Source organism: Heptranchias perlo, chromosome 4 (genome assembly GCF_035084215.1).
Source record: "Heptranchias perlo isolate sHepPer1 chromosome 4, sHepPer1.hap1, whole genome shotgun sequence".
Lineage (NCBI taxonomy): Eukaryota > Metazoa > Chordata > Chondrichthyes > Hexanchiformes > Hexanchidae > Heptranchias > Heptranchias perlo.
This window is the reverse complement of record NC_090328.1, coordinates 78,819,583-78,838,186: the sequence shown is the minus strand read 5'-3', so window position 1 is coordinate 78,838,186 and position 18,604 is coordinate 78,819,583. Positions and strand designations below refer to the sequence as shown.

At 42.6% G+C, this 18,604-nt stretch overlaps 1 protein-coding gene across 5 annotated transcripts in view; it reads right to left on the bottom strand.

Moving 5' to 3' along the window:
• Positions 1-6,984: 6,984 nt before the first annotated feature.
• ercc6l2 (excision repair cross-complementation group 6-like 2) overlaps positions 6,985-18,604 on the bottom strand; it is a 104,431-nt gene continuing 92,811 nt past the window's right edge. For all 5 annotated transcript variants that reach the window (XM_067983198.1, XM_067983196.1, XM_067983195.1 and 2 more), the window contains 2 exons: positions 11,831-12,006; positions 6,985-8,623 (listed from right to left, as the gene is read on the bottom strand). In XM_067983198.1, the coding sequence (XP_067839299.1) occupies positions 7,627-8,623; positions 11,831-12,006 (1,173 nt within the window). In that variant the 3' untranslated portion in view covers positions 6,985-7,626. The remainder of the gene's footprint in view (positions 8,624-11,830; positions 12,007-18,604) is intronic.

Here is an 18,604-nt window from a genome sequence, read left to right as displayed (position 1 = left end):
GGATTGCTTCAGTGTTTTAGGGTTTAGCTTGTTTAGCAAACAATCGTGCAGAAACTTGTCAATAGATGAGAGAATAATCCGTGCCTTTACAGTTTGAACTGCAGAACACCAACCATCTTTTTCAGTTCCCTTATTGTTTTTTTTCTCTCTAAAGCTTATTAGGTAAAGTTGTTGCTGCAATCAGCCTTATTCACAATGTCCTTTTCAGCTGTGGATAATATGTCAGTGGGCACTTTACATCTGTTTCCCCCCCACCCCCCCGTCTTGGGATGTGTGCATAAACAATAACTGCAGGAGCAAGGATTATATTTTAAAATGGGCATATATCTGACTTTGTCTGCACAGTTTTCCTATAGAACTGGCAAAACCTGGGTTTACTCGTGCTTTAACTTTAAAATATTTTTAAAAATAGTTTAAAGGCTTGTTTGATAAAGCTGGCATGTGAAGTAATGTCCCTTTTACAACTGAGGATCACAATCAGAACTGGGGCAATTTCAATTTTTTTTAAAGAAGAACAACCATTAGGAACAGGAAAGGATCAACTTCATCTACCTGAGGTGCACCCAATTCACTCAATTGAGGACCTCACACTTGCTAAATATGTATATTTGCACATGCATGCTACTTGAAATAGTTTGATTTCTGTACCCCAGCCATATTGGAGCACCTCAAGTCAGAACAGTTTGTCTAGCATGGTGTGTTCGGATTAGCGCAAACACATAGGCCTACATTGGGCATAAAGTCGCCATTGTCCGGGGAGGAGTAATGATGAATGTAATTACACTGATTATCCCCATAAGGTGCTACACCCATCAGATTGAATCAACCCTCCTAACAAGCTGGTGAATCTAATATGGCAGGCAGGTTGGATTCTTGGCCTCTGCCAATACTAGAACCTATGGCTGTGAGAAGGTGAGCCGTGCGAGAGAATGGAAAACCAAAGCCCCCATTTTAACTCGGGGTGGAAATAGTGGGACCGAAGCGGGCGGTGATTTGTCTGGCCCCCCAGAGTGTGAGGCCCGAGAAATTTTAACTCCCGGGCCTCATTAACATACTCCAATACTGACCATCCCTTGAAGCCGGCGGGAATGACATCACCACTGGCGGGCTGGAGTCAAAAATCGGGGGTACGGGTCAAACCATCACCGGGAAAATGGTCCCCGGCAAGGTAAGTGAGGAAGGTGGGGTATTGGTAAAGTCCACAAGCAGTGGGAGCGGGCGAAGCTTGGGGCAGGGAATGCCAAAGATATCATTGTGAGGCTTCGTGACCCACAAGGAACTTCTAAAAATTAAAAAACAATCGAACTTTCTTGGGACTCCTGTGGCCAGGATCCTGCCTGCCTCCAGCTTTTGCTGGTGAGCTCGAGTCTGTGTCAGTCTTAGAAGTGCCCGCAGTTAAAATGGTGTGCACGTCCCCATGACATCATCAGGGCGTTACTTCACCATTTAAATTTGGTCCTCGCCCCTGTGCAGAGGGTGGCCTTACTATGCCTGGATGCAGGCAAGTTAAGATGGGGGGTGAGCGAACCCTCCTGCCATCTTGACCCTCCCCCCACCGCCTGCACTGTTACTGCCGAGCTGAGGGATATAAAATTCCAGCTTAGATGGCTGTTTACATTCAACCCCCCCTTTCAGATGTTGAGTTCCTGTTATCAGCCAACATCTTGAGCACGGCGCCCAGAATAAGTAGACAGAAAGGGAGAGCTGGCAAAGATTTCACTTCAGTATCCCCTATCAAGTTGTCACAGAGTGGCACTGGCAAGAGCTCTTGGCAATGGTAGTCCAAGTTATGAGAGGCAGGAGGGCAAAAGATGTGGAACAATTATTCAACCAGAAACAGAAAGAAAAAGAAATTGTGAATTGAATGCTTTAGTGCTCGATAATAAGTCAGCGTTAGTTAATTATTGTTGAGTCCCTTTAACTGTAAACTCTCTCCACCTGCTACCCTTCCAAAAATGATTTTTCTCATTCTTTTTAGGTCCCCTTGTACTAACTACTATTGTCCTATCCTGTTGGTGCAAAATCTGCTCTCAAAGCCTCACCTAATACCTTTCTGAAACCAGCTGCTGATAGGTGTGCAAGAGGGTCTGGGTTAATTCACCCCACCATGGTTCCCTTCATCCTTACTGGGAAGCAGCTTGCCATCACCTTTGGCTGGGCATCATAGTTTGATGCTATAATTAGAATTAGGAGTCAATATTCTCTGTTTTATATATCTGTTCTATATTCCTTTATCCGACTATTTAAATGGGATTAACTAAGTGTAAAGTTAATCCTAAATATGAAGTTTGATGATAAAATCTATTGTTATCATTGAAATAAAATCTAGCATTAAACATGCAGCTTCAGGCAAAATAATTAGTTATAATCCGGTAACTACACTAAATAGAGAATTTCAACATTTCTAGTCCTTATGTGTCAGTCAAATGAAAGAATTCTTGGGGGTAATTTTAAACTAATTCGCCGGGCAGGAAATCCATGGGATTGGGTGGAACACCAGTTTTACGCATCGTCCAATATTGCTCCAATTGACTTCAGTGGAAAGTAAAATCAGGTGGGGTATAAAACCAGAGTTGAACCCGGTCCCGTCAGTTCCCCGACAGGCAGGTTAGCTTGAAATTGCCCCCGTTATCTCAGCAACAAATTAAAAAAACTCCTGTTGCCTGATTTTTGATTACCCGCAAAGGACCACCACCTTTTAAATGAACGAGACTTGATAAATTCCAATTTTTCCGCAAGGTTCCTGTTCTTATTTATGAGTCAGTATGTATGAACAGAATAGCTGAAAAATTCTGAATTGTCACGTGGCCACTCCTCAATCTCAATTTGCATCTAGCTAATTTTACAGAATATAAATCAAATTAGTGTCTGCATCCAGACTGATTAGAATAAAAGTTGAACAAGTCAATTTTTATTAATGAGATACCTGAGTGAAGGCCCACAGTGCAGGATATCACCAATGTTGAAAAAAATAGAATGTGGTAAATCAAATTAGTGATTTAATGGAAGAGGATGAGCAAGAGCAGAGCAGCATCATGATGCTACCCATGAGGTAAGACATAGCTAGCTGCCAATGGTTGATGGAAGCAGTTACAGAGATGCTTCTAGGAGACTTGCAGCCAACCTCCAACACAGGGACAGCAATGCTAATGGCCGTCAGAGTGACGATTGCCTCAATCTTCATCCTCAGGCTCCTTCCAAACTAGAACAGGGAACATCACCGGGATGTTCCAATTTGTTATCCATAGATGTATCAAATAAGTGACTAATGCCAGTTTTCTAAGTGGTAGCATTCTCATCTCTGATTCAGAAGGTTGTGGATTCAAACCTCATTCCAGAAGTTGAGTACATAATCTAGGCTGACACTTCAGTTATTTACTGGGGAAGTGCTGCATTGTCAGAGGTGCTGTCTTTCGGAGTGGATTGTTAAACTGAAGCCCCAACTACCTGTTCAGCTGGATATCTCAAGGCACAGTTTCAAAGGAGAGCAGGGTATTTTTTCAGTGTTCTGACCAACATTCATCTCTCAATCAAAACAAATTAACAGGTCTTTTACCTAATTTGTTGCTATGGGACCTTACTGTGCACAAATTGGCTGCTGCATTTGGCTACAAAACACTGACTGCACTTCAAAAGTAATTAATTGGCTGTGAAGTGCTCTGGAATATCCTAAGGACATGAAAGGCACTATATAAACATAAGTTCTTTCTTAATGCAGGAACAACACCTGCATCTACTTTTGCATTGAACAGCAACAGCAACAGCAACATGATCAATTCCATCAGACTGGTGGCTTTCTTAAAGCATTAGGGGTAACTAATGACACCCATCTGGTCATTCAGGCCCCTAGGCAGAATGCAATGATCTGCATGAACAGAAAGGTATCCTACTAAACCACACTGCAGCTGGTTCGTGGCCACCAACACCATATCATGTAGATTAATATCTGCTTCTTGGATAGCAGCCATGATGCTTTCATTCTGTGCCAGGCTGATTTAAAGGAACTGAGATTGGAAGGATGGTTGTTGAGAGACCAAGGGTATTCTCTTCAGCCTTGGCTAATAGCACTGTTGCTGTGTATGTTCAACAAGCCATTACTTTTCATCACTGCAAATATTGGTGCATATCAGAAGACAAAAGGGGTTGAAATTTGTTATGGCCTATTTTTGGCACATAACTGACCGTGCGCTTCCAGCGTGTACCCACAATGAAGAGGCCCAAGGCTCGACTGAAATTCGGCCAATACCTGCTCCGCTCAGAGTAATCTAATTTCAGGAAGGGGTCCTAAAACAGGTGTGTTAGGCCTCTCATTAATATAGTAAGGGGCCTAATTCCTGTTTTAGGTGGCTGCCAGGGCGCCTGAAAAATCACCTGACTCAATATGGAGTCAGACGCATTTTAGGCATCTTTGGAGCATGGGGTATAAGCCCCTGAAATTGGTCCTTTCACCCCATTTTCTGCCTAGAAACAAGTAGAATGTGGACCAATTTTTACCCCAAAATTCTCATTCCCTGCCTCTTGATGTCCCTTGCATACTTAAAGGTAATATTTAAACAAGGCTTCCTTCCATCTTTTGATCCTGGGCTCAGTACATGCCAAAGTCACACAGATTGATGGACAATGAAGCTGGGTTAAGCAATTCTAGTTAGGGTTGCTAACTCTTTTCCCCCATCTCCAACATTTCTGTAACTAATAAACAAAAGTATTCAAAGAAAATGAAAAAAAAATGTAATGCCCTTATAATTTTTCTCCTGGGTTGCTTGCAGCAGTGTCCAGGAGATTAATCTTTAATTCCTGGAGACTCCAGGACAATCTTAGAGGGTTAGCAACCCTAATTCCAGTGGTCAACAGAAATGTGGCCAGGCTGTCAGTTCTCTATAAGATTATAACTGAAGAGTTCCTGGTGCTTGTACTAGAAACATGAGAGATGTTACAGCTGCACTTCAATATTCTTTATAAATCCAAAATGTACATATAAAATGCACGCGGCCAAGCTTCTCGTAACATTTCCCCGCCTCTGAAACTCTCTCCCAATCTGTGCTGTCATCTGGAATTCCACCCTTTGTATACAGAAGTTCAAATGAAGCCTTAACTATCGTCTGCTGAAATGCGTTGCTTGAGCATTTGAGTTACTAAGATAATTTCTCCAAATCTTTTTGTGCTCTAAGCAATCCCTGGAGTCAATTTTGAGAGACATTTGTCTTTCCTATAACTTCCTGTGGCTCCAGCCTGCGGTTATGTCACGTAATATACAAAGGTCCAAGAAAGGAAGCATGTCAGCACAAATTGTAAATTACCAGTAAAGGACATTCTGGAACCTCCTACTGTTCTGCGCAAAGGAGTTGTTGCACGTGGCATCAGGTGAAAATAACATACAGCTCTTCTTGCCACCCAATATAAATTGTTTTGATGACAGTGGCCCTTTAACTGTAGCAATCAAGAGAGATAACAGAAAGTGGATCAATAATAAAAACATTGCTGTCTGCCTCTTTTGAGTAATAGTGATCACAACTTTTGCAATCGCGTGCTGCTTGCATGCAACCTCAGTGGAAGATAGTAAACACAAATAGATTTATATTGTTTTCTACCAATTTCTTTGGCTGTCGGTAATCATGTGATTGAATTGATTGTTCCACTATTGACAGGGTTCTGACCTAATGGCGGTGTAGGCAGGCTGGGCTGTGGTGTGGTTTTGCCAGGTTTCTCCTTATACAATAAGCTCATTTGTCTCTGGCATCCATGTGGCCATTTCTGTCCCTCCTCACTGGTTTTGAGTCTTGTGATTGGCTCGTGGGAAAAACGGAGCAGATAAAAATCTTAAGTCATTGGTCTTTGATAACCACATGACCAGACCAGGAAATAAATCACAATGACGTGACATCATGGAGCTCTTTCACCTGTTTGTTTTGAGCAATAAACAAAAATTCCTTTCAAAACCAAGATATCAGGTTCAAAAATTGAATCTAAATTGGGAAGGCATAATTCAAAATGTTCTTCCCATTTATTATAAATGAATAGTGATTTGTACAGGCAGCTAAGCAATAAATTAACAACTTGCATTTATATAACATCTTTAACACGGAAAAACATTCCAAGGAGCTGAAATAGCAGGAAATGTATATAATGCAGTATATATATATTACAATACATATAATATAGTAAAATATGCTCATCATTTTTTTGTCGGTGAGCAATGCCATGGAACATCAACTATAAGATTAAAAGATTTTTAATAATTTAAATATAGGAGGTTAAAATATGTCAGAAAAAAAGTATTCTATCTTTGGAAATCATTAAAAGCTAGTGCACAAGTACAAAAAGTAATCAAAAAGGCTAATGGAACATTGGCCTTTATCTCAAGGAAGTTGAAATACAAAAGTGAGGAAGTGATGCTTCAGTTGTACAGGGCCTTGGTCAGACTCCATCTGGTGTACTGTGTCCAGTTTTGAGCACCGAGACTCAGGAAAGATGTATTGGCCTTGGAGGGGGTACAGTGCAGATTCACCAGAATTACACCAGGGCTTAAAGGGTTAAATTATGAGGATGGCATATATTCCCTTGAGTTTAGAAGGTTCAGGGGTAATCCAATCGAAGTCTTTAAAATGATAAAGGTTAGATATAGAGAAACCATTTCCTCTGGTGGAGGAATCCTGCACAAGGGGACATAATCTTAAAATTAGAGCTAGGCGTAAAATCAGGATGCATTTTCTCACACAAAGGGGATTGAAAATCAGGAATTCTCTCCCCAAAAGGTTGTGAATGTTGGGTCACTTGAAATTTTCAAGACTGAGATCGATAGATTTTTGTTAGGTAAGGGTATCGATGGACATGGAACAAAGGTGGGTAAATGGAGTAAAGCTCCATATCAGCCATGATCTAATTCAGCCTTGAGGGGCTGAATGGCCTACTCTTCTTCCTATGTCCCTAATATCTTTAAACAAGTATATCATAGCTTCTGAGAAATCAATCTTTGACACTTGCACAGAAAGTATTCTTTATTGTTTTATTGTTTTAAAGTTCATGTATTTGAATGGATTTTCAACTACATTCATGCGTATTCATAAAAAGGTTCCCTGCACCAGAAAGCTCAATATGGTCATTAAGGAAAAAAGAATGGTACAAACTGTAAAGGTGCAAGACAGTACAGTGTGTCGTGCTCCCTCACACTGATAGTTCTACTGTTTTAGAGATTCATCAACAAAAGCAGCAATCAATACTGCAAAACAGCAAGTAACATTTCATATTTACTTAAAATACAATAAAAAGGACATGGTCTTCTCTGTATAAAATTAAAGCTGTGCATCCATTTACTGAAAATGTTAAATGACAAAAGCAGTCAGACCCTGAGAGCGATAAGTCAACTAATATAAAACAGAGTACTAACTGCAAAAAATTCCCAAATGGCCATCTTGCAACAGTATGTAATTGGTCCTCCTTATCGTAATCCATTACTGCTGCCATCCTTTCAAATGCAAATATCTTAGCTTTGTAAAACAAGCAGAAATACATTTTTGTACAAGAATTTTTTTTTTTACAATCACTGTATCTAGCTCTGTTAAACTATCATTTATTTGTCAGTTTCTGCCACTGTTCCCCATCCAATGTTTGAGAGTTCCGCTTCCACGGTTAACAACCAGCCAAAGATGTGCCAGATGTTGAGGCACCGGAATCATTCTCTGGATCACCTTTTTTCCACAAAAACTTCTCATTCTTTTTCCAAAGGGAGTCATCCCATTCTTCTCCCCTTTTCTTTGATTTCATTGGTGCACTTTCACATAACCTCTCTATCACAGATAAATCTGTTAGTGTACTGACATACTCATCGTTATTTTTATTGAGGAAATCCCAGAAATCTTTAGGTTTGCTTTTGCCTTTCGGCACATGCCCAGAAGCCTTTTTTGGCTGTGCAGTAAGGGTTTTCTTTCTGTCAAACAATGCATCCAGTATTGACGTGTCACCAAGTAGCTCTGAGATTGAGCCGATTTTGCATTGTGTTATTTCTTGGTTGTTATCTGACTTGCGTTTTGAGCCTTCTGCTGGTAGACCTATCTCTTCATGGTGTTGCTGAAGTTTCACAGCACCTCTGGAGCTTGTCTCATTCCTGTCTGGTTTACTCTTTGAGAGTGCAGTAGTTGAAGAACTTGAATAATCCATACAGATTCTACTGTCAACACCTTCAGTAAAATCACTAGAAAAGGCTCTGTCAGCCAACACTTTATTATTTTTTATATGAAGTAGTCTTGACTTATAGACATGTTTTTCTGAGCTAACTTCATTTTGTGTTTCAAAACACACAGCCGTTTCTCTTAGATGTTTTTTCGTAAAACTTTTTGTTCTGCCACCTGATACTTCCTGAATCAAAGAAGAATTGATTGTTTTTTTATCCCTACTGTCAGAATGGTCTGTGGCCTTACAGACCCTTGACCTTTCCACTGTGACATCACCCTCAAGTTCAGATTCTGGGGGCCTGACTGGCAAGATGTCTCTCAGCTCTGGATACTGGGCTGAGTAAAAATCCCTCAGCATTGTCAACCGGTGCTGTGAGGTGCTGCTTAAAACATGCTTCGCCAAATCTTCCACCGAGGCCATGTTGAAGAACTCAGCCATTTCAGAGAGTTGTTTTCTGTAACAGAAACACAGGAGCTTTTTCCTAAAAAAAACACTATCGAGTAAACAATTCAATATTTAAAGGAAAGCTACTTCTTTAAAATCTCTCGAGGAGAAACTGTTTAAATCACTTCACCTATCTTCTGCCCTCTTCCCCTCCCCGCCCCCCAGCAACGGGTTGACATCACAAGTTGAGAAGACATTGAAGTACCACTCTGCTGATGTCAGCCAATGGTTTAATCAGTAAGTCCTCCATCATCACAGTTCTTTTCATTTGTGGATGCTGATCCAAAAGACATCAGTCTTTTCAAATTCAGTACTGGCCGAGTACTGCTGAGTGTTAGCCTGGTCTGGACTAGAAATTGATCAGCTGCTTTGTTGGAATCTGGGGATTAAAAAGTACATTGATCTTTGTTGCATCAGTGAAAGTATTTGCTGACCAAGCTATGCCAGGCACTAACTGAAGTGCCTTCCTAACCTGATATGTTGGGTTTCCCGCGGACTATTTGGAATTGATTGAAACAAAGATTTCAGGTGAGATGTTTCCCAAAGTTATTTTGTTAGAGACATTGGGGTAGGGGGGGAGAAGAGTTTCATTGTAACTCTAGCACATTGTACGGGAGAAGCTGAAGGTCAATGAGATTATGTGATGGTCTTCAATTCCTACATTAGTATCACCCTTTCACCTACTGCAAATAGCTTTACACAAATACAATATATGATCCTAATACTTCTATCACTTTGCCTTCCAAATATAATTGGGTCGGATCTTGCTGGAGCATACGCTGTTATTTAGACCTTTTCCTGCACCTTTCAGCTCAAATTTTTTTTGCGCCGTAACTTGCTGGAAGTGCGAGCTGATAAACGTGCAGCGAAGGCAACTGGGCATCTGGGACCTCAGTTAATGGCGAGACCAACAGTGTATCTTCTTAATCAATGAGATTTAAGGATTGAGAAAGAAACAGAAGAATGACTGAGAAAGAGGGTGAATTAGAGTCAAATCAGATACAGAAAGAGAAATAAAGAGAGGGAAAGAAAGATTGGATTAAGAGAGAGAAAAAAAAGAGACAGAAACGAAAAGTAAGAAAAGAATTTAAAATTTGAAATTTTTTAAATCTTTAAGAACAATTTACCACCTGAAGGAATGAGACTCCACAATTTAAATTGTTCAATTTCTGGGCCAGAGAGGTTATTTTCACATTGTTAAATAGGTACTTATGCTGTTAATTACCAGACTTAACTTTCTGTGGAGCGTTTAATGGACAATTAATGAGCAAATCCAGCAAGTTCTTAAAAATAAAGGGGAGGCTAAGGGCAAAATACCGTTTGTATGAAGCAAACGACGGAGTGGCATAAATCGACCAGCAATTCTGGAGATTTGCAATTCACAGCATATCTCTTAACCCCTTGAACTTGCTGGCCGATTTGCACATTCAAAACAGCATGCATCATTAACAAGCCATTATTTTTACAGCAAGATTTGGCCAAATCATTTCCATTTGTTCTCTGTAAATAATTTGACCACATTATTCAGGAGGCATGAGATGATAATGGCCTCTCTCAGTTTAATCTTCATTTCAAAGCAACTTCTAAGTGTCAATATTGTGGTCTATTTTACAGGTCACAGCACACATGTATTGTAAGAAAATAATAGATGATAAGAGCTGAGCAATAGAGCTGTACTTTAAACCTTGTTTAAAGAACAAACCAGAAGCCATTCAAGCTTCAAGCTCATGGTTTATAAAGCCACTGGAACCTCTTTTATTAAATTCAATCTTATTACTTATTCCCAATCAGCCACGGTTCTATACGTTATTTACACAGAATGTATGTACAGGACATGACCAGGCGCCTCAGCAAGATCCTTTGAGGTTTCACTTTAGGAAAGACCGTGAACATTTTCTGTTCTCAAGCTGATTTAAACTACAATTCCATGGTGACGGGCACCAGAACGTGTTTATAAGCAAGTGGTTATGTTTGTCTAACCAGGATGCAGGAAGTCCTATTACCAGTTAGCCTGCAGTGATAACGAAATGCTGGACTTTTCCTGACACCTCCTTTTTCTCTCTCTTACCCCACCCCCCTCCCTCCAGCTGGATCAGCTGTCATTCAGACATGGGATCCAGTGCTTTTTATTCCAGTTAGCAATGGCACAGGAAGTCTAAAAATTCAACTAACAAATTCAAAATAAATATTCACAATGTAGCTCTCAGATTAGTAACAGAGCCACAGCAATAAAAAGAAAAGTTTCCTTTCACTTACTACCAGTTTAACATGTTGGTATTATTTTCAGATCCATGGCTAATCCTATTTGCAAGCTTCTTCTGTGATGGTGGGCGAGAAAAAAAGTGTTTGCAGGGAATGCTTGCACAGCTGCACCACCGGGTCTCGAGAAGAGACTGCTGTATCTGCATCCCAGCCTTCAGAACCTGTGTGGGCTGTGTGCATTATTCAGCACAGCACCGCTGAACAGCTGAACACAAACAAAAAACTGACCAGGACACATATGTGGCCTTTCGGCTCACCCATGATTACAAATAAAGGCTCAATTGTCATTTACCATATAATCAATTCATGCTTTCTCATTCATTATTGCTCAATTATTGTATTATAGTGATGGCTGTCAAAACAAGGCTTCTTGAATCAGTGATTTAGAGAGGGAGAGTGTGAAAAAAGGAGCTCCAAATCCTGTACAACGTTCCTTACAAAGATCAGATTCACAGAGAACGTGATGTGACAATATAATCAGAAATGAGAGAAAACACAATAGCTTCTGGAAAAGTACTGGTCTGTTTCTGAAAATGAACCACTGCTACCCAGTCTGCATTCCTTGCCCAAATCTGCAGGTGCAACTGCCTTTGACAGGCCCTGCACTCTGCTATCTCTACCACTGTTAAATAGGGCTTTACGAACCTGAATGGAAACAAAATGGTCAGTGGAAGAACAGGTTAAGCATTTCGTGTACATGTATTCAGCAGCTGTCCTTTATTTGGAAATTACATTAGGTCAGTGCTCTTGTTGAGAATGGTCTGTGCTCACAAGATCACATTACCAGAGTGTTCAATTTCTTTTTGGACTCTCACACGTACAAAAGAAAAAGAAGCACCTGAAGTGTCACCTTCAGGTAAAAGTATCATATAACCAGGAAAAGAGATAATGAGTACAGCTGCCTTAACAGAGAGGAAGCGAGGCCTTTTTGACCTCTGCCTTCTGGTTCACTCACCTACAGATTCTTTTGGGTGTTTCTCCAATCAAGAAGATGGTGCCACCTGCTCGGTGGACCATCCTCTCCGTCTGTGTGACAGGATGCACAAGTGAGAGGGGGGGTAACTTTTGACTTTCATTTGTTTGGTGTTGCTGGAAGGATTTTTGAGGGGAACCAAGCACATCGTCAGCTTCCTGAAGCAAGTAAATAAAAACAGAAGTTAAATACCTTGAAGAATATGGTCTTAAAAGTGACACAGGATTCAATGTTCTGCCAACTCCAGATAAACAAGTAATTGATCCAAGCACAGAATTCCCAAATCTCTTCCCATTCACCTCACATTGTTTAGAATTCCTAAGTCAAGTACAACACCATAATGCAAAATCCTGAAATAAAGACCCTGATAATAATGGGGAGGGAGCGGGGGCGACTGTCAGCGGCCGAGAAACCCAAAAATACAGGAAACATGGAGATACTACTGACTTTAATGGCAGGACGTCATTTAAATTTTTCTCTCTGTTTCCAGCCCGGCAGCTGGCCGGATTGAGAGGCTGACTGGTTGGAAGTCCTGCTGTAGAAGGCTGCAGCTGGGAACCGGAGAAGAGGGAGGGAGTGATCGCGGGGTGGGAGGGGGGGGGCAGAAGAGAGAGAGAAATCAGATAGCGGGGGGGGGGGGGGTGTCATTGGATCGCGGGGGGGGGTGGAGATCATGGGACAAGGGATCAGCCGATCGCAGGGAGGGTGGCAGGCTAGCTTGGGGTGGGAGGGAGGCATTCCTTCTCCTCCTGGCCCACAAGCAGTGCTAGAAAAGCACTTATCTGCTGGTTCCAACACTTCTCGTCTCCCTTTAGCTGCGGGGTTTCCTGAGTCCCCACAGCAGTTAAATCCAGATGGCTGTTAAATCTGAGGCACGCAGCCTCATTAACATATTCTAATTACCGACCCACCTCTCGAGAGTGGGTTAGTCGCCTGCCCCCCAACTCGCCCGGGTCAAAACAGAAGTAGGTGCGTTCGCAGCAGGTTGGGGGTTGGGTTTCCCATTTAACCCTCTCCCACCCGTCCGAGGGCGGGTGGAGGGGGTTAAAATTCCCCCCAATGTTCCCCAATTAGTTTTCCTTAATGACCTGACCACTGGAACAAATCAATCCACTGATGCATTTCAATCAGAGACGTGCGTTTTATATAATCTAGTTGCAGTTGTATAAAATACATAGTTTTGTTAAGGATTTTCTGCCATTTCTTTTAGATTAAATTGCTGAATGAGTGATTAAAACATGCAGGGGGATTGGCTTGATGTCTTAAGCGATGTACCCTCATTCTTACTATCTTCGAACACCCACTTTGCTACATGGGGCTTTTAATTTGGTTATTTGCACAAATGCTGACAAGGTAAGTACCCCAAGTTCCGGCTTGTATGGCCACCTTAAAAAAAATGTGAACCACCACATGGTACTTGTCCTTCGATACAACTCAACAGCAAACAGCTTGCTAGAGATCACGGAACCATAATACTCTTTAACTCCGCCAAACACATTCACTATTGAATATGGCGTGTCCATCTGACCTATTGGCTGACACAGTGGCAACCCTGTTTGCCAATAGCCATTACAAATCTTCCCTTCGGTCTGTAAAGTAATGTTGGTGTAAAGGATTACATCAGTGATAATTGGGAAAGAAGTGGCAGCAAAATCAGAAATTGGTCTTCGCGCATGTTCCCGTTCACAGACTGTTCCAAACCTGGCCGCTGGCAGCAGGAGATGGATTCTGTCAGTGAAGGACCAGTTAAGGATATTGATATTGGCACAATTGCCAGTTCAAGGGGAAGTGAACCATATTGCTGACTCTGTTCATTGCATATGCAATGTGTTCTTTTCATCCATATCATTTGGAATACCATGAGTTGGAAGGACACGGGAGACTGCATCAGTTCTACATCACTGCAGCTATCAGGTTGCTTCTTGGAAACTTCTACTGAAGAGGATCAGAGAAATGAACATTTCTTCATTTGCAGCCTCTTATAGGTCATTCATTTTACTTTATTTTGGAGACTAAAATCTTCCTTCAGTATTGAAAAGCTTTAACAATGTCCCCTAGATGGTTTAAGCTATCAAGAGAAAGAATAAAAAAGATTGAAAAACAAACATGGCTCAGCAGAATTATTAACCAACCCAACAACTCCATGCAGCGTACCAAGAGGAGGAAACAGAAGTACATTTGGTTCTGGTGTTTCAGGAGCACTCTGCGCTAGTTGGGAATAAAGTTAATATGGAACCCTGCTGAGATCCGTACAAAGGCCTATTCTGGTGCCTAACCTACTTAGTTGGTGACCCCAATTACTTTTGTTTCATGCAAGGAAAACATTCACAGAGAACACCAGAAAGCCGTGTGGAGTCAAAGAGAGAGCGGTATTGCTGCTAGTTGTGTTCACCAAAATAATATTTTTTAAAAAAGTTGACAAGCTTAATTCTGAGCATAAAAAAGCAGGATCTAGTGATACGCTGTCTTATAATAATGCAGTCTATTACATTGATACTGCAATACGCGCCACACATCCATCAGAACACACATCAATTGTACATCAAAGTTGTTTTTACATTGGCTTTGCTTCAGTTCAATTCTGGAAGGCCTGCATCAGACTTGTACATCTATGGAAAATCAGTCTGCCAGTATCAGAATTAAAACAAGGTTATAGTAAAAGCAGCCCAACTTGTAGCTACCTCAAATGTGTTATTTAATATAAAGATTAACCATTGACCCCCAAAGTAAAGGAAGTTTGTGAGCTATATTGAGTATGACTACTAAGAATGTGTGCAAAGTATACAGTGCAGTGCCAAGTTTTAGTGGCAGTTGTATTCTTGTTTTATGATGAAAATCTAGTGAAATAAAATGAACTCCTGAGATTTAATGGATATAGGAAGATGGACACATTTCCATACATAATCAACAAAAGAAAGGGGTTCCAGCCAAAGAGCACCTAAATGAAACCTTCTAATTGTTGAATAAGAGTGACAACTTTTAAGGTTTGATTAAACATCCATCTACAAGTATTATAAGGTAAGTACTGAGATCAGGCTGAGTAACACCTGAGTTACTTTCACCAAAGATGTCACCAGTTCTGGCTACTTAAACAAAAATATTAAACACGGTCATCAAAAAACAGAATCAGACAGGATGAAAAAATATTAAATATACTTTATTTTGAAAATATCTGATTTTTAAAAAAAAGACACTTCCAGCGAGATTCATTTAAAAAAATTAATTTTGAAACATGCTAAAAGAAAACAATGTTCGCAATATAGATGTTGTATTTACAGTTGTCTGGAAAGGCTCAGAAAATCTCCTGTCTGCAGAGTGAAAGCTTTCGGTTACATAGAATTACAAGGAATGTACAGCATAGAAACTGGCCATTCGGTCCAACAGGTCCATGCTAGTGTTTATGCTCCACACGAGCCTCCTCCTTCCCTAACCCTATCAGTATATCCTTTTATTCCTTTCTCCCTCATGTGTTTATCCAGCTTCCCCTTAAATGCATCTATGCTAGTCGCCTCAACTACTCCTTGTGGTAGCGAGTTCCACATTCTAACCACTCTCTAGGTAAAGAAGTTTCTTCTGAATTCCCTATTAGATTTAATAGTGACTATCTTATATTTATGGCCCCTAGTTCTGGTCGCCCCCACAAGTGGAAACATCTTTTCCATGTCTACCCTATCAAACCCTTTCATAATCTTAAAGACCTCTATCAGGTCACCTCTCAGTCTTCTCTTTTCCAGAGAAAAGAGCCCCAGCCTGTTCAATCTTTCCTGATAGGTATAACCTCTCAGTTCTGGTCTAATCAAGGCACCGAAACCCAGAGGGCGTCTGCGCAAAGCATCTAATCGGTCAGGACATGAACAAGAGCAACCTGTCACTACCTCTGCTACAGCCACAGGGGAAGCACCACGTAGGAGTAGTAGGAAGCATAAGCCAAAGGTTATGTGAGCACAAAGGGGATGCACAAGGGTGTTTGACAATTTGTCATGTTTTTTTATTTATATTTGTTTTCTTTCACATTCACAATAAATCTTATTATTATCGCTACTATTGCCATGTCTTGCCCATTCTTGACTGGCTTGTGCAATAAGTCCCTTTCATGAGGTTCACCATGAACACGCACACTTGATGCCACCCACTGGGTCATTCTACAGTGGGCGTAGGTGTAGTTGCACCACTGTTCTGTGCAGGGGGCGGGGGAGCGGGCAGGTGTGGCCGCTCCTCTGTCCAGGTGATGAGGACTGGACTCTTCACACAATCTGATGTTAGGAGAACTGTTCACATATCAGTGGCTCCCTGGCCTCACGAGCAGCCAGGTGAGCCGCTGTTCCGACCATGGGTTGCTCCTCCTCCTCGGCCTCCTCCTCCTCCTCAATAGGGGTGGCCTCCTCCAGCAGCACCCCTCTCTGTTGTGCCATGTTGTGCAGGGCACAACAGACAACTATAATACGTCCCACTCTGTGTGGCGCGTATTGCAGCGCTCCCCCAGAATGATCAAGGCACCTGAAGTGCATCTTAAGCAGCCCTATAGCCTGCTCAATTGTAGACCTGGTAGCGATGTGGCTGTCATTATATCGATGTTGTGGCTCGGTGGTGGGGTTCCTCAGAGGTGTCATAAGCCACGTGTGCAGGAGGTATCCCTTGTCCCCGAGGAGCCAGCCCTTGCGGGTGTTGGGTGCGTGGAAGAGGGGCAGGACATTGGACTCCCTGAGGATGAAGGAATTGTGGTAGCTGCCAGGGTATCTGGTGCACACGTGAAGGAATCTCCTGTGGTGGTCCCAGATGAGCTGAGTGCTCATGGAGTGATAGCCCTTCCTGTTGATGAACAGTCCTGGCTCGTGTGGAGGTGCTCGTATTGCTATATGGGTGCAATCGATTACACCCCGCACCCTTGGGAAGCCAGCCACAGCGTGGAATCCCACTGCCCTCTCCATCTGGCTGAGGTCATCCATGGGGAAGTTGATATAGTGCGAGGCCCTGCAGAACAAGCCGTCGGTGACCTGCCTTATGCATTTGTGGGCAGACGACTGAGAGACCACGGTGATGTCCCCGGTGGCACCCTGGAAGGATCCGGAGGCGAAGAAGTTGAGGGCAGTGGTGACTTTGACAGCGACAGGTAAGAAGATGCTGCTCGGTCCATCCGGGAGCAGCTCGGCATGAAGGAGGCTGCAGATGTCCGCGACTACCTGGCGACTGACTATGAGCCTCCGTATGCACTGCTCCTCAAAGAGGTGTAGGAAGCTGAGCCTCGGTCTGTAGACCCTGTGGCGAGGGTAGTGCCTTCTGCGACGCATCTCTCTCTGCGGTTGCCCTCCCTCCTGCTGTGCAGGTGGATGTGTCACAGCACTGTGTTGTGGAGCTCTACGTGTCTGAGGTGGATGGCGTGTCCGGCGAGGCTGGTGATGCTGTTCGTCCTCCGAGGAGGTCATGACTGCAGCTATGGCGGCCCCCATCCAGAAGATGTACGTTTGAGGGGGTCCGCAAGGTAGGTAAATGTGTCTGCACACCGGGGTTGAGGTTCCAAGTTGGTGAATTTTAGTGTTAGGAGGAGGATGGTGCAGGCCAAACTTTGTCCAAAGTGACAGAGTGGCCTCCTGCAATGAGTGAAGATCTCCCCCCACCACCTGTCAAATGGACCTTTGCAGCTCCCACAGGCTGGTGGCTGCAACATGTCTGTTGCAACTGGGAGTGTTTCCCCCAGTAGGGGAAACACGCTCAGTTGACATGAAAATCCCACCCCTCCTAAAATATCCTCCCGATCAGGTCTGCAAATGACCTGAACTATCAAATTAATTGATTTAAGTGGGATCTCGACGGTTTTAATTGCCGGTGGGAGTCCCGCATGTGGGGGTCTGTGCGCGCACCTAAGCGCGACATTAGGGAACCCGGAAGTGGGCGGGTTGGAGCCAGGCTCCGGATCCGCCCCGGGAATCCCGAATTTGCAGAGCCCCCCCGCCACGAACGCAGCCGCTCGGCCATCCTAAAATCGACCCCCTAGTCTCTGACTATGTTTTGGCCCAAATTCATGATGCAGAAATAAAATATGACAGCTAGCAGGAAGTGGTGGGCGGTGGGAGATTGGAACCTCCTCCTTGTTGCCACATTTCTCTTGCCATAGAAAACAATCTTGAGTAGAGTGGCAATCTTTGTAATTCACTTTACTTTTGCTTTAAAAAAAATATTTACTTTGCATCAAGTAATTCACTTACAAAGGAAGACAATAGAAATGTTTCTTGCCTCCCCAAAAAAAGCCTTTATTAAACAGGGAAATAAATATTCTGGTGAACACAGCTTCATTTAAAAAGAGACCCCAACACACTGTTGCCAATCTACCCATGCTGTACTTCAAAAGATTTTCGAATGTCCAGTCGACATCATATAAACCTTCAGACAATTCCTCAGTTTTTTATTTAAAATGAACAAGTTGGACAATATCAGAGTAACACTGCTTTGGACAAATTGCCACTCATATTGCTAGGATCAGTCTATCTCATTTACTTCCCACCTCTTGTCCCTGCTCTCAGAAAGTTTGCTAGACTTTTTTTTTATTCGTTCACGGGATGTGGGCGTCGCTGGCAAGGCCGGCATTTATTGCCCATCCCTAATTGCCCTTGAGAAGGTGGTGGTGAGCCGCCTTCTTGAACCGCTGCAGTCCGTGTGGTGACGGTTCTCCCACAGTGCTGTTAGGAAGGGAGTTCCAGGATTTTGACCCAGCGACAATGAAGGAACGGCGATATATTTCCAAGTCGGGATGGTGTGTGA